We start from the raw sequence: 13,353 nt of genomic DNA, 5'->3' as shown, positions 1-13,353 counted from the left end.
CATGTTCTCTAGGCCTTTGGTTGGTCTCCTTGTTCTCTTCTGGGCAGCCCGAACTGAACCATATCTTTCCTGGAGTGTGGAACCTGAAACTGCCCACTGTATTTCAGTTGAAGCCTTGCCAATGCTGAGCTGAAGAGAAGTATTACTTGCAGTGTTGCATAGGTTTTATCCCTGTTTATATGCTATGTTGTGATGATTATATTTGGTGGGAAGAAGGCAGTGTGACAATATCAACTTCTGTTTTGTTGGGGATCCAATATAATCCCTAAGGCTTTTCTGAAAATAGTTTGGGCAGATGATTCATTTTGCTTAAATACTTTGCATTTGTCCCTGCTGAACTCCATTCTATTTTTAAGACTTTTTCTCCAATTCATAAAGTTCATTTTGAATTCAAGTCCTGTCCTATAGTGCATTTGCTTTACCTCTCAGCTTCATAGTTACCTCCTCATTTAATAACACCATTCACCATTTCATCATCCAGATCATTAATGAAAACATTGAACAGAATCAGATCCATGGCAGGCACTTAGGTACCTCCATGTGACACGTCCTCCAATTTAGACTGTACCAGTAATAACTGCTCTCAGGTGTCCACTGGTTTTGTACTCATGTTATAGCAAATGTTTCTTGCTCGTATGTCCCTAGCATCCTTGTGAAGTTTTCATACAAGACCTAACCAAGCTATTAATAAAATCAGGGGACATGGCACCTACTGCTTCCATCTTGCCTGTGAATTCTGTTACCCAGTTCTGGAAGGAGTCAGTTTTCTTTGACACAATATATTCGTGGCAGATCCATGTCTGCTGCTTTTTTTCCCCTTTTCCTCCAAGTACTTGCTGACACTTATTTTACTTATTTCAAATTTTTTTTTTCTGGAGTTTGAAGTTCAACTGGATTTAAATTTCTTCCCTTCCACTCTTTGACTGGGGACTCCATTCACCTTTGCTCAGTCCCCTGAGACCTCTCCTGTCTTTCATAAGTTCAAGCCAGGAGCTAACATCTTTGAGATTACTTCAGAAAGCCCTTTAAATATTCTAGGATATTCTAGGGTGCGGGGCCTAGGTAGCTGAAACCATGATCGTTCTCTAAGTACTTTCTAACATGCTGCTTCACTTTCACAGTTGGAAATTATACCTGTTTTTATTTGGGAATTAGTTGTGCTAGTCACTTGCTCTTGATGGATTTTTCTTTAGTAAAGATTGATGCAAAAAGGTCATGTAACACTTAAGCCTTATTACAATCATCTATGAAATGCTCTCCTTTTTCCATTGGTTAATGGATCAATGTTTTCCACATTCTTCCTCTTATTAACAGATGGTCTCATACGCTGACCTTCTCTTCTGTGTTATTCTTTGTGTTTCTTGTAAGGCACCTCTCACTTCAGTCTTCTATAACTTTTTTGCTGTGTGCTTGAATTGGTCTTATGCATGATCTTAGCAGTGTGACCAGTTTCCTACTTTGGTTGCTTTTGGTGTTCAGTTAAGACATTATGACTTAACCAGTTTTGTCTTTTACTGTACCCATCTCTCCTCTGCTTTGGGGAAAAAATACAGTTGTGCAACAGTTTCAAGGTTTGCATTTTTAGGATTCTGATGTTTTTGAAGTGATGTGAAAAGGAACGGTGACATTCCACATCAGTATAGCTCTATTTTCATTTAAATAATTAATCTAAGCACAAATTCCTCTAAAATGAATGTGTGGCTAATCAGATAAAGTCAAGAAGCTAAAAAGTTGCAGTTCCTTGTGTCAATAAGTTTTTCCCTTCTTGTCTATAATGGTAACTGCTTAAGTTTTTTTTTAATGATGCTGTTGAGATAGTTAACATCTGTCATGCCAGCTATTATTAGAGAGCAAATAGCACTTATACAGATATTAATGGTCATCACTGTATATTTTAATAGTGATTTTGGAGATGACCATTTTGGTGATTTATTTGTAGGCTTACAGTGTCAGGTATGTTGTGCAACATGGCTCATTTCCTGTTGTATAGCAACTTTATCTATTACTTTTCTGACTTAACTCTGATTTTTGATACCTGTATTTCTGTTGTGTCTGCGTTTGAAGTAGTTCTGCAACTTTGCCTTTCTGCAGAAAGGAAAGCCTCTCCCAAAGACTTTGTAATCTAATTTGTTCACTTATATGGACTTTTATGTTTAATTATTATTCAAATGCTTGAACTCATGATCTGTAGCACAGAAGTGCTTGAGAGAGAAGAGTTTTGTGCACCAGCTGGACATAGTCAACGGTACAAATTCTTGCTAAGGGGTGGTAGGGATTAGCAGGGGGATGGATCACAGTGCTCAGTGAGTTATTGCATTTGGGTGGGGGCTGAATCTACATTTCCCACTTCTGGTCAACTTCCAGCTTAATAAAAGTATAAACAAACATGGTTAAAGTGATTTAGGTATCATGAAACTTTGTGTAGTGGGGAAACAGAGTGAAGTATTTTAACTGCTACATTGCAAAATGAAAATAGCAAATCCAGTAACCTTGGCTCTCGGGTTACAGCAAAGTTTTGTGGTGGGGGAGAAATGAGTGCTGTAGGTGAAATTTAGCATGGTGCCTCTTAATTCCTAGGAAGTAAGCAGAACACAATTCACATTGAACTTAACACTGAGCATTTAGATTATAGGGTAGCATTTCATTCTGCCTGAAAGTTTGGCTATGCTGTCTTTGAAAATATTTTGTTCAGTTCTTGAATGTGCTTTCTGTGAAGCTGTGTGAGCTTCGCTTTTTAATTTAAGCTATTTCTATAAACTGACTGTAGATCAAGTCATTTGTCACTGCCATTAGTTTAGCGCAGATAGTCTGCAGTCTCTGAGCTTCATAAAACAGACAGATCCTTGTCAATAATCAATATTTTTAATAATTGTTAATGCAAATCTGTCATGACTGACTCTTCTTTTGAAATTAACTTGAGACAAAGCACTTTATTATGGGACCGGTGATTATGGTAGAAGCAAAAGCATGAAGCCAACAGAAGTTGTATCCTTAACTTTGCTGGCACATCGAAGTCAAAATGCATAGGCTTGAATCCTCATGTGAAACCTAACTAATAGGCAATAATAATGGAGAAGCTTGACACATTTCCCAAACTGCAGAAAAGTCTTCATTAAGATGCAGCAGCTGTTTATTTTCAGGACCACATGGTCTAGTCAGCATGATAAGAACACAGTGGCGATGGATCAGCAAGTTTGCTTTTACTGGAAAACACACACATCTTTCTTATCCACTCTAATGGGTCAGTATTAAAGAAGAGCTGGAGCTGGAGAATAATTAGAGTAATTTTCCATTTATTTTTCTTTCCAGCATGCCTCAGGCTAGGGAGGTTAAATAGATGCTAAAGAGAAAAACTGCATCTGGAACTAGTCTGAAAATAAATATGTATCCCATGAGTAGTGCTGTGTACAATTTGCTTAGTCTTAGAAAACTAACTAAGTTTGTCTGCCCATTGATTACCCGCTTCATCGAGGAAATCTGCTTAGCCTTTGTGATTCTGAAAGCTCTTTTTCTTCCATTTCAAAATCTGAGGGATGTGACTTAACTATTTCCCATTTCTTGTTTCTTTCAGCTTTCCCTTTCACATATCAGTCATATTACTCACCAGCTTCCTTTGGCTGGTTTGCAACTAGGAGGTTTTTCAGTGAGCAGAGACAAGCTCTAGATTTTCCTGCTAGTCAATGGAGCTATAACAGCCTGGAAATCTTATGGCAATGCCTGACATAAAATAACATCTGAGTCTATCATGTCTTTCCTTGCAGTTCAGTGAGATGAATCTAAAAATCTTGCATGCTTTCTAGATAAAGGCATATCCTCTTGCACCCTGTGTGTCAGTGTGACTGTATGTATTTTACCTGCTTTAATTCATCTGTAGTGCAGTCATTGCTGTGATATCTTGGCACTGCACATCCAGCTATGAAATATGCATCTTGGGTAATTGTTTCTGTTCAAGAACTGTTTGCCAGTTCCCTGGTTTTGAACATCTTTCAACTGATATTTTAAGGAAAACAGTGTGTCACATGGCCTTCTGTAGTCTATAGGAGCCCATGTGATCTATTTAGTAACACCATATTTCTATTGACCATGTTCCACTTCAATATAGTAGACTTCAAGCTTGCTTTGAAATAAAAGGTAATCTAACTCCTTTACTGGGTTTCCACTATCGGCATCTTGTATGTACACTTCTTCTGAAGCGTAGTCTCTGCTGATCAGATGTAAGGGGAAACACAGTCTCTTGAGTGTGCAGTGTTTCGAAACTGAACTCTGGTTTCATAGCCTGTGAAGGAATAAGATCTGTAGACCATTTGGGCTTGCTTTTACTTGTGTCTCAACCTATGGGCCATGGGCAAACTTGTAAGTCCACAAAAAGATAGGTAATGTCTTAAATCTTATATAGGACATATCTAAACAAGATGTTCTTCCTAGCCAAAGTTTGCTGGTGTGACTTTGTGTAGATTTTATGTTGCACTTTTCTAACATGGTTTCTGTTTTCTTCGATGAAGTGTCTGTGGCAAAATTCAGTTAATCTTTCACAAGTTTTCCCATATCTCAATTGAAGTGTACTTCAAAGAGTAAGGGAATCTGTTTTGAAGTTTCAAAATTCACTAATTTTTAAGTGATTTAAATTTTAATTTGAGTCACTGAGAAAGCCTTATTGAACCGCATAGGTGACATAACTAACTGTCTTTACTGAAACGATGGAACAATTGCACTAGATTGAAAGGGTGACTTTTTTCTTTCTTTTGTTTTTTACTGCTAAGACCTTCTAAATGTCAGCCACATGTCACCTGACCTATACTGTTATTATGATTGGGCAAAAGCATACACTGCCTCTATTTTGGCTAAAGAGATGCAAAACCTGGGACTGATAGGTCTTAGCATTCTTGTTAATACGCACTTTTAAAATAAGTGTTATTCCATTGATTTCAATAGTTCATTTACCTTAAAATCAGCTTATCAGGATAAGGAATCAGTTCCAGTTTCTAAATACATGTTAGTTGGTCTAAACTAACTGCACAGCATCCTATAGAACACAAAAGCCCTGAACCCTGCCTCCATGTTCCAGTTTCTGCTTTAGTGTATCTTCGAGTCAAGTTGTTCTTAGGCTTATACATATGTACCGTTTGCAGAATTAAGCTCATTGTTAAAATCTCACTTTACCTTGAGTTAATCTAATCTTGAAAATATAAGAACTTTTGATAGGACTTGAGAATCTTGTTTGGATGCTTTGCCATGTACTAAGTAGCATAGTGCTGCATGTCTAGTGTGATAAAGTGATGAGAGCTAGCCTCACCTTTTGAGCTCTCAAAAAATCCAAGTTGCAAAATGTGTGGGTAAAAAATAAAAGAAAAGGACAGTTTTGTTTCTGTGAATCTCTGGATATTGTGTTGATTGGAGGCACTTCTAACAGCTCAGTGTCTGTTGGGTCTTGTTGGGAGACTGTTGCAAGACGAATGATTGCATAGTAGTATTAATTTAAAATGAGGAGTTCGATCTGGAGGAACAAGCTGGTAGTAAGTGGGTACCCTACACTTATCTCCAACCTTAGCTCTTGATTTTACTGATATTTAAGATTTTTAAAATCACTGTTTCTCTTTTCTGCTGTTTAAAAAATGTCTTCACAAATTTCTGTTGTGTTGTTTTGTTTTGTTTGTTTTTTTTTTTTTCTTCCCTTTCACAGGTTCCAACTATGGGAGTCCCCGTCCAGCTCATGCCAACATGAATGCCAATGCAGCTGCAGGGCTTGCCCCAGAGCATATCCCTACTCCAGGAGCAGCTCTGTCCTGGCAAGCTGCGATTGATGCTGCCAGGCAAGCCAAACTGATGGGTAGTGCTGGCAATGCAACAATATCCACAGCTAGCTCCACGCAGAGAAAACGGCAGCAGTATGGGAAACAGAAAAAACAGGGTACCACCACAGCTACGCGTCCTCCCCGGGCACTGCTGTGTTTAACACTGAAAAATCCCATCCGGAGGGCATGCATCAGCATCGTCGAATGGAAATATCCTTTTTTGATGTTCTCATGTGGAAAAGAGCAGATTGTTTGTGTGCATCAGGTGCTATTCGTAAGTGTGAAGAAACCAATACATTAAGTTGAAAGGCACCACTGGGAACATAAGGTACGCAAATAGTTTTTGAAGTCTTAACTGAGATCGTTTACGGCGGGGGGGGGGGGAAAGTTTAGGACTGATGCCTTAACTATATCCTTGTGTAAGAAACCACTGGAAGTTTTAATCATAAAGGTTAGGAGTTGAATTCTGCTCTCTTAAAAACACGTGGCCCAGGCTGAAATTGATGGGAGATATGCAAGATATCTGACGACAGAATTGAACTGACTGTATGGGATTGATAGCAGCTGCTGGCTTTCCCTTCTTTTCTTTTTTTTGCAGGCACTTAGAGGTGCCATTCAGTTAAACAGCTCTGGTACTTGGAATCATATGCTTTTTTGTTAAACATGTGGCATCACACTTTCCACAGTATGGAGAAAAGAATGGGACAAAAGGAAAAGGAAAAAGACCCCAAATGTATGTGATAAGACCCTGAAACAGGGCTAAGGTCTGTTAATTATATTGGAATTCCACTTAAACTAATAAGGCTCACTAATGCATGGTAAGAGATACTGGTTATCTGGAAGCAGGGAAAAAGACAGACAGTTAAAGTAATCCTGCAACATGTACAAATGCATTACAGGGCTACACCTAGTAGTCTGACCAAGCGGTGGACTGTGTCACAATGATGGATGATAACCACTGACACCAAACTGCAAAATGTAAGGGTCAGCACTGCTTCCCTGGAAAGTCACTGAGATTTTGGCCATTGGCTTCATCATGTAAAATGACCAAAGCCTTTCTGGTCACCCGAGTCTGATCAGAACAAGCTGGAATTGGATAATTTGGTGTGAAATGCAAACTGAAATAAAATATACCTCCCTTGCCTCTTCAAAGAGAACCAAGACTAACCCTGAACAGTAATTGTCAGTAAATCACAAGCTAATGGGGTTCTTCAGTGAATACAAAAGAAAAAGCATGTTGTTAGGGATAGATAAGGATGTCAAGGGAAGGCAGTACAGAACTTAGCAGTAGTTAATATGATGAAAAACGAATGATGGCATTTAAGACAATGTGATAATATTGTTCCTTTGGGGGTCTGGTGGGATGTTAGAAAGATGAAAACAGAATACAAGTATAATAGGTCTTGCTGACATGGACATATTTTTCAGATGAACAACTTGCTAAAAATGCTCCTGTCAATTCTTAGATGTCCTTAAACTACCTGCCTGCCTATTTGTTTCTTCTTCAGATGCTAATTTTTAATCCCCCTTATTAAGTTTGCTACTTTATCCCTTCTGGCATAGCTCTGATACTTTAAGCTTAAGACGACGGATGATGACTAACAGGATGAAGCTGAATATTGGTTTACTTGCCAGCACCCCAGTAACCACATGTCTTTAGAGAAAAAGCACAGAGTGACATTTGATAAATGAATAAGATCAGCAATGAATGATGGGAATGATGTGTTGTAAAACAGGAAACAGCACTGCTGAGATCAAGAGAGGGCGAAACAATGCAATTAAAGCAATGCAAGGATGCTGATGCTTGCATTTTTTGGTTTTGTTTGGGTTTAAGTCAGTTGGTGGAAGTATTTTTTTTCCTTCAGAACCTCTCATTGGACACTTAGTGTTTATAAACATGAAACACTTCAATGACAAATAACAATATCAAAGGGTTGTGATAAGGTTTAATTTTATTCTGTACTCTGACTTTTCCTAATTGCTAAAAACTACTGAGAAAAGCTTAGTTTAATTTGCTGAACCACTAAAGTCTAAGCATAATAGGTATTAAACAAATATCAAATGGTACTTCTGTGGTGTTTCTTACCTAAATGTTATACTGTTAAGAGCCTGAAAGTGCAATTACATGTAAAGAAAAAGTGAAATGAAGTAATTACCTTATTTTGCAAAGGTTTAGCTGTGTATTTAACTTTCTGCTACATGTGCAGTGTATTTGTAGATTTTATACCATTTTATTTCTTCAGTGCAAAAAGAACAGAAGTAAAAAACCTACACAAATGGTGACAAATTAATAGATAATAATCCTGTCAAAACCAAAACACCTGGGGAAAAAAGTGAGTAAGAAAGGGAAAGCCTATGGAAATGCAGGTCTTAATGCAGTAAACACTATATATGAAGCCTGAGGTATCTGAGAAGTCCCACTGATTTCACATGTGATCTGCCTACCCTGGTCTGCTCTTCTTCCTCCATATTATCATATATGTCCTATTATTCATAGGTTTAAGCACGATAGTCCAGCAAGTTTGGAACCCTTTGACTCATCCACATGTGAAATGTAGAACATACCTGAGCATATGCAGTGGTCAGGTGCCTGGGATTTGTGTACACCTTGCAGTTCAAGCTGCTGCACATCCTGATCTCCAGTTCTTTCCTGCCAAAACCTACTGAGAACAGTAGTCTGCCGATGAAAATCATACCTGCTGTGTTCATATTTGGCAATGCTGCAAAGCCAGTCCCAGTGGCAGACAAATTCATGTTCAAATGCACTCTGTGGCACAGGTTATGCTTGGCATTCTCCCTGTCCTATCCTGCTCTTCATTCCCCTGCAGACTACTGGTGAGTTATCCCAGAGCTGCCCTCGACGATATTCTTGCAGGCAGGTAAATGTAAAGAGACTGTAAATCTGGTCTCTTGTCTGAGTTTGGAGGCACTTCACAGCAATTAAGGTTAAGGAGTCCACTGATGTAGATAAAATACAGTGCCAGCAAATTGTTCGGTAGGAAAATGTCCTTTGATTCCAATGGACAGTCAGTTGGGGCATCAAGGTTGTGCAGGATTTGTTTGCTGAACATCACAAATGTTTGGGTTTTTTTCCCCTAAAAAATTTGACGTGGGGCTGAAACGCCCCTGAACTGGCACCAGTTTCTCTGTCATGAGGAACTCTTAGCTTCCTGGTATCCCTCATATATTGTGTAGGGAAAACAAGTGTGCCTATGATGCCAAATGAAATGCAAATAAAAGAAAAGAAATACTCCCTCAAAGAATTTCTAAGTAAAACAAGTACACATGGCAATGGGCAGTATAAGCACATTTTGGACAAAGCCTTTTTTTGCCTTAACCAACTTTGTCATCATTTAAGTCTTCTAACTGACTGTATGTGTGTATTTCTTGGGCCCTTACATTTAACTTTGAGATATGAGAGAGCAATTGAGAAACGGGGAAAAAAAATACAAGAACAAATAAAAGCCCCCCAACTTTTGTTAAAATTATTTCAGGTTGTGTAAATGCAGATGGGAAAAGACAGAGAGAAACTAGTTGTAAGAGGAAAGATGACAGTTCTTCTAGAACAGGCTTCTGTTATTAAAAATAGTACAGTCGCACTTGAAGGAAAATAGGGAAAATGCACTCCAAATAAATGAAAGAAGAAAAAACTTTTAAGAAATCTGTGTTTACTCTGGCACGCGACTGGCCTACACTGCCTTTGACATATTAGGAAGATTCTTGGCTGGGAGCTCCTAAAAGCACTTAAAAAGGCATATGTTTCTTTTCAGAATATAAGGGGCTTGGAATGTTTTCTTTAAACAGAATTCTTATAAATCTTTTTTTTTTTAATTTGTGTGTGCACATTTTGGAAAAATTTCCTTAACTCCATTCCTCAGACCATTTGAAATAATTATTTTACTGACTATTTTTGCCAATTGTGTGGCCTTAGCTATCTATATCCCCTTTCCAGAAGATGATTCCAATGCCACCAATTCCAATCTGGTAAGTCCTTGATGGTGTTTAGTCTTACTATTTTGAAAGTCCTTTTTAAAAGTGACTAGAGAGACTGCTGAAGCTAGGGAACATAAATATACACACCAAAGATGAGAACATAATCAACTAAAATTTGCTTTTGAGTGCTATGTCTCCTATCCATATCCATGTTAGCACCTGTTTCATCTGAGCTGGCTTTAGAAAAGAACGTTCCAAAAATTGCACGGGTGCTGTATGTGATGTTTTGGTTAACAAATTTCTGCATGCTGCAAAAGTGCTTGGTAAGTCTTAAACTGCAAGTATTTGTGGAAGAAAGCTGTTGATCATGGATTATATGGTGATTTTTCTTACGAAGTGTGAGTGTGAAACTGATGCTGTCCTCTCAGGTGATACACGAGAGCACAGCTTGATGAGTAATTTCTAGGAAGTACATTACTGCTTGCATTTCACAGACATGTTTGTTTGAACAATGTCTTGTGGGTTTGTTTTTTTTTTCTTGTGGGTGTTTTTGTGGTGTGGGATTTTTTGTTTCTTCCCTCTTGTTGGGGGAATATAGCTCTTCCTCTGTCACCACTGATGCTAATGTTGGTACTTTGGGTTAGAGCTGTCTGTATAAAAAGGCGAGAGTGTTTACTTTTGGCTTAGCATGAAATCATAGCAAAGAATTCTGTTCAGTAAGGGCACAACACAAAACAGCTCTGGAACACAATTCACTGAATTAGCAGAAAACATTTTTCTTCCTCTCAAATATGTGAACAAATCTCCTACTTGTCTGGTTGGATCAGGATAAAAACTTGCTCCCAGAGTTTAAGAGTTGGGATGCTATTTCCTGATTAAAATTTACTCAGATATAAGAAATTTTAGAGCAACAGAGGAGGGAAACAAAAGCTGTACTTCCAAAGTAAGGATAATCGGGATGGCTGACAGACATTGTAATTAAAATGATGCATGCTGTTCTTGGAAGTAAGTCATTTGACTAAATATCTCTTGAAGTTGTAAAAAACAAATTGCAAACTTCAGGACCTTGTTGGAACAGTACTTCTGTGTTTAAAAAACCAACCAACCAACAAAAAAACCCCACCCAAGCCCAAAAAACCAAACAAAACCAGAAAACAAATGAGCAAACAAGAAAACGAAAAAAACCAAACCAAAAATTATAGTGTTGTGCTTTTCCACTGTAACTCCTTAGAGAAATTCAAAAGTAGGAGCAGGAGGAGATAAGTGATTGCTAACTTTTAACTATTCTCTGTGTTTACCAAATATGTAAGTTGGTCTTGTTTTTCTTTTGCTGCTCTCTCTTTGTTAGTTTGAATTAGTATTTAACAAGGATGAATAGTGGTGTTTGTTTAAAACACTTCAGTGTAGCACCTTTCAAAAATGAATGTCTTTTATTTAAAAAGAAAAGCAGATTCAATTGACCCTCTGGCTATAAAAGACAGTATGGTTTTTTTACTGAACATTCTGACTTGCAAGATTGAAACAGGAAAATAAAGCAGAGCTGAAGGTTAGAGGACTTGTAATTTGTCTTGAGTTTAATTGGGTGTGGGTATTTGCCTTATTTCAGTGAGGAGTTTGCTGGCTAATACTAGGTTGGGAGTATATTTGTAACTGAATAACGTGTATTGAAACTGCTCTACTATCAGAAAATAGCACTTTGTGAGGTGAGTTTCTATTCTGCATCTTTTTTCCAAGACATCTTTTGCGTCATTTGGTCAAGCTATCAAAACACTCATTTTATTTGTGAGTAGGATTTAAAAAACCCCAGCCAAGCATGAATTGTCATGTCAGGAAAGTTTAGAAATGTAATAGCCTTGAGGATGAGGAGGCATTATTATTTTGTCTAAATAGCTGTTTCACAGAAGTAAAAGGAGAAGAAAGTAAAATGGGGAGTCTGTTTGACTACACTTTGTTCTTTAGCTCTCAATGGAAAAAGTAATTAAAACCAGAAAATGGGATACTTAGTACCCGATGAGGGGCTTGCACAAGTGGAATTAAGACTCTGTTCTACACTACAGATCAAACCCAGGATCTCAGACTGCTCAGTAGCCTTTGGTCCTGTGATCTCTTAGTCCCTGCTTGTGGTTGTGGTTGTTTGGTTTTGTGTGTTTTGGTTTTTTTTTTGTTTATTTGTCTGGGTTTGCTTTGTTTTATTTTCTCAGGGTGCTATGCATATATCTTGGCATGTATATAGTGCTGTTGGGAAATAAACTTTTTGAGTGTATATTTTATGCTACATTCTGAAACTTTTCATGGAATTGTTGGGGGTTGTATGCTGTGATCAATGAGTAAAGTACTGAGCAACAAGGAGGTGGAAATTGAGGAAAATGAGTGAGATAAGGGTGAAAAAAATGTGTTAGTTGTGTTTTGGAATGGGATGAAAGAATAGATGAAACTTGGAGTTAAAGGAAAGCTATTCCAGATGGCAGGAACTGCACAAGAGTGGGATCTTACTCTCAAAGAGCCATAATGTACATGGAAGTGACTAGAAAGAAGCTGGGGTTAATAATATGTTTCCGTAAAAGCTCATGTACTCACTTGAATTTTTTTTTTTTCTCCTACCTGTGAGCATGTATTTTGCAGTCAGATTTATTTTGTAGCCAAGAAGTCTAGAGCTCCGAAGGCTATAATCTGAAGCAGGAAAGGAGTGTATGTCTGTAATGTGTGCACATAGGTTAATAGCATGCACAGATGTGTGTACTCTGCAGAAGTGAGTCTGAAAGTACACAGAATCTTCCTAGCTGTCCAGAAGAAATTTTCACCTGTGTAAGAACTCTCGATTTGCTTCCATCCTGCAAATTATTTTTTTGGGGGTAAAGCTACCACAGAAACTCCCACATCCCTGGTTTCCTGTGCTATCCCTAACTCCCTGAGACATAATGAAACTATTTAGAGAAAAAAGACAGTAATTAGTATGAGCATTGTAACTAAATACAGAAGAGTCCAGTAAATAATTCTTTCGTATTAGTGAGGAATTGTAATTAGCTGTTATATATTAAAAATTTAGGCCAAATACCACATGGATGTTCTGACTGGTTTTCTGCAATCTGGCTTCCTATAATTATAATTCCTATAAATCCTGAAGCCATTTTTATCAAGTCTAGGGATGGTAACTTGGACTGTGAAGCACTTTCATTTTTGAAAGGCACATTTATATTAAACACTAGATTTTGTATTTATATGCTCACTGCATATGTTACTGGCTTTAAGGAAAAAAATGTAGTAATGTAGTAATTAAATGTAGTAATTAAAATGTAGTAATGACAAATGCTTGAAATTGGCTTTAGCAGTTTTTATTTTACTTCTCCAGTGTGTTCACTGGAAAACTACTGAACTTGTACAAATGGAGTGGGATTGTATTGGGTGGAAAATTTTTCTGGTATTAATGAACTCTGCTGAGACTTTGCTTAAATTTACAAGTAAGGAAAGCTCGTGCATGACCCTGTGCAAAGAACAGTAATGTATTCTCTTGATGCAGTTAGGAAAATTGAAGCTAGTTTGAAGAGAATTAAAGTCAGCCTGCATGAGAGACTGTAACTGATATGGAGGCTTTCTGCTTGTTATCCCTGCAATTATGCATTAGAACAGA

At 37.8% G+C, this 13,353-nt stretch overlaps 1 protein-coding gene across 1 annotated transcript in view; it reads left to right on the top strand.

Annotated features, from left to right (window-relative positions):
- The window catches only part of CACNA1C (calcium voltage-gated channel subunit alpha1 C), a 488,252-nt gene that overhangs the window by 70,576 nt on the left and 404,323 nt on the right, over positions 1–13,353 (top strand). Inside the window, exons 2-3 of the mRNA XM_075115730.1 lie at positions 5,681–6,017; positions 9,671–9,776. Of these exons, the coding sequence (XP_074971831.1) occupies positions 5,681–6,017; positions 9,671–9,776 (443 nt within the window). The remainder of the gene's footprint in view (positions 1–5,680; positions 6,018–9,670; positions 9,777–13,353) is intronic.

The sequence above is a fragment of the Phalacrocorax aristotelis genome, chromosome 1, assembly GCF_949628215.1.
Source record: "Phalacrocorax aristotelis chromosome 1, bGulAri2.1, whole genome shotgun sequence".
NCBI classification, from domain to species: domain Eukaryota; kingdom Metazoa; phylum Chordata; class Aves; order Suliformes; family Phalacrocoracidae; genus Phalacrocorax; species Phalacrocorax aristotelis.
Note: the sequence above shows the minus strand (reverse complement) of the source record. Positions and strands in the feature narration are given on the sequence as shown.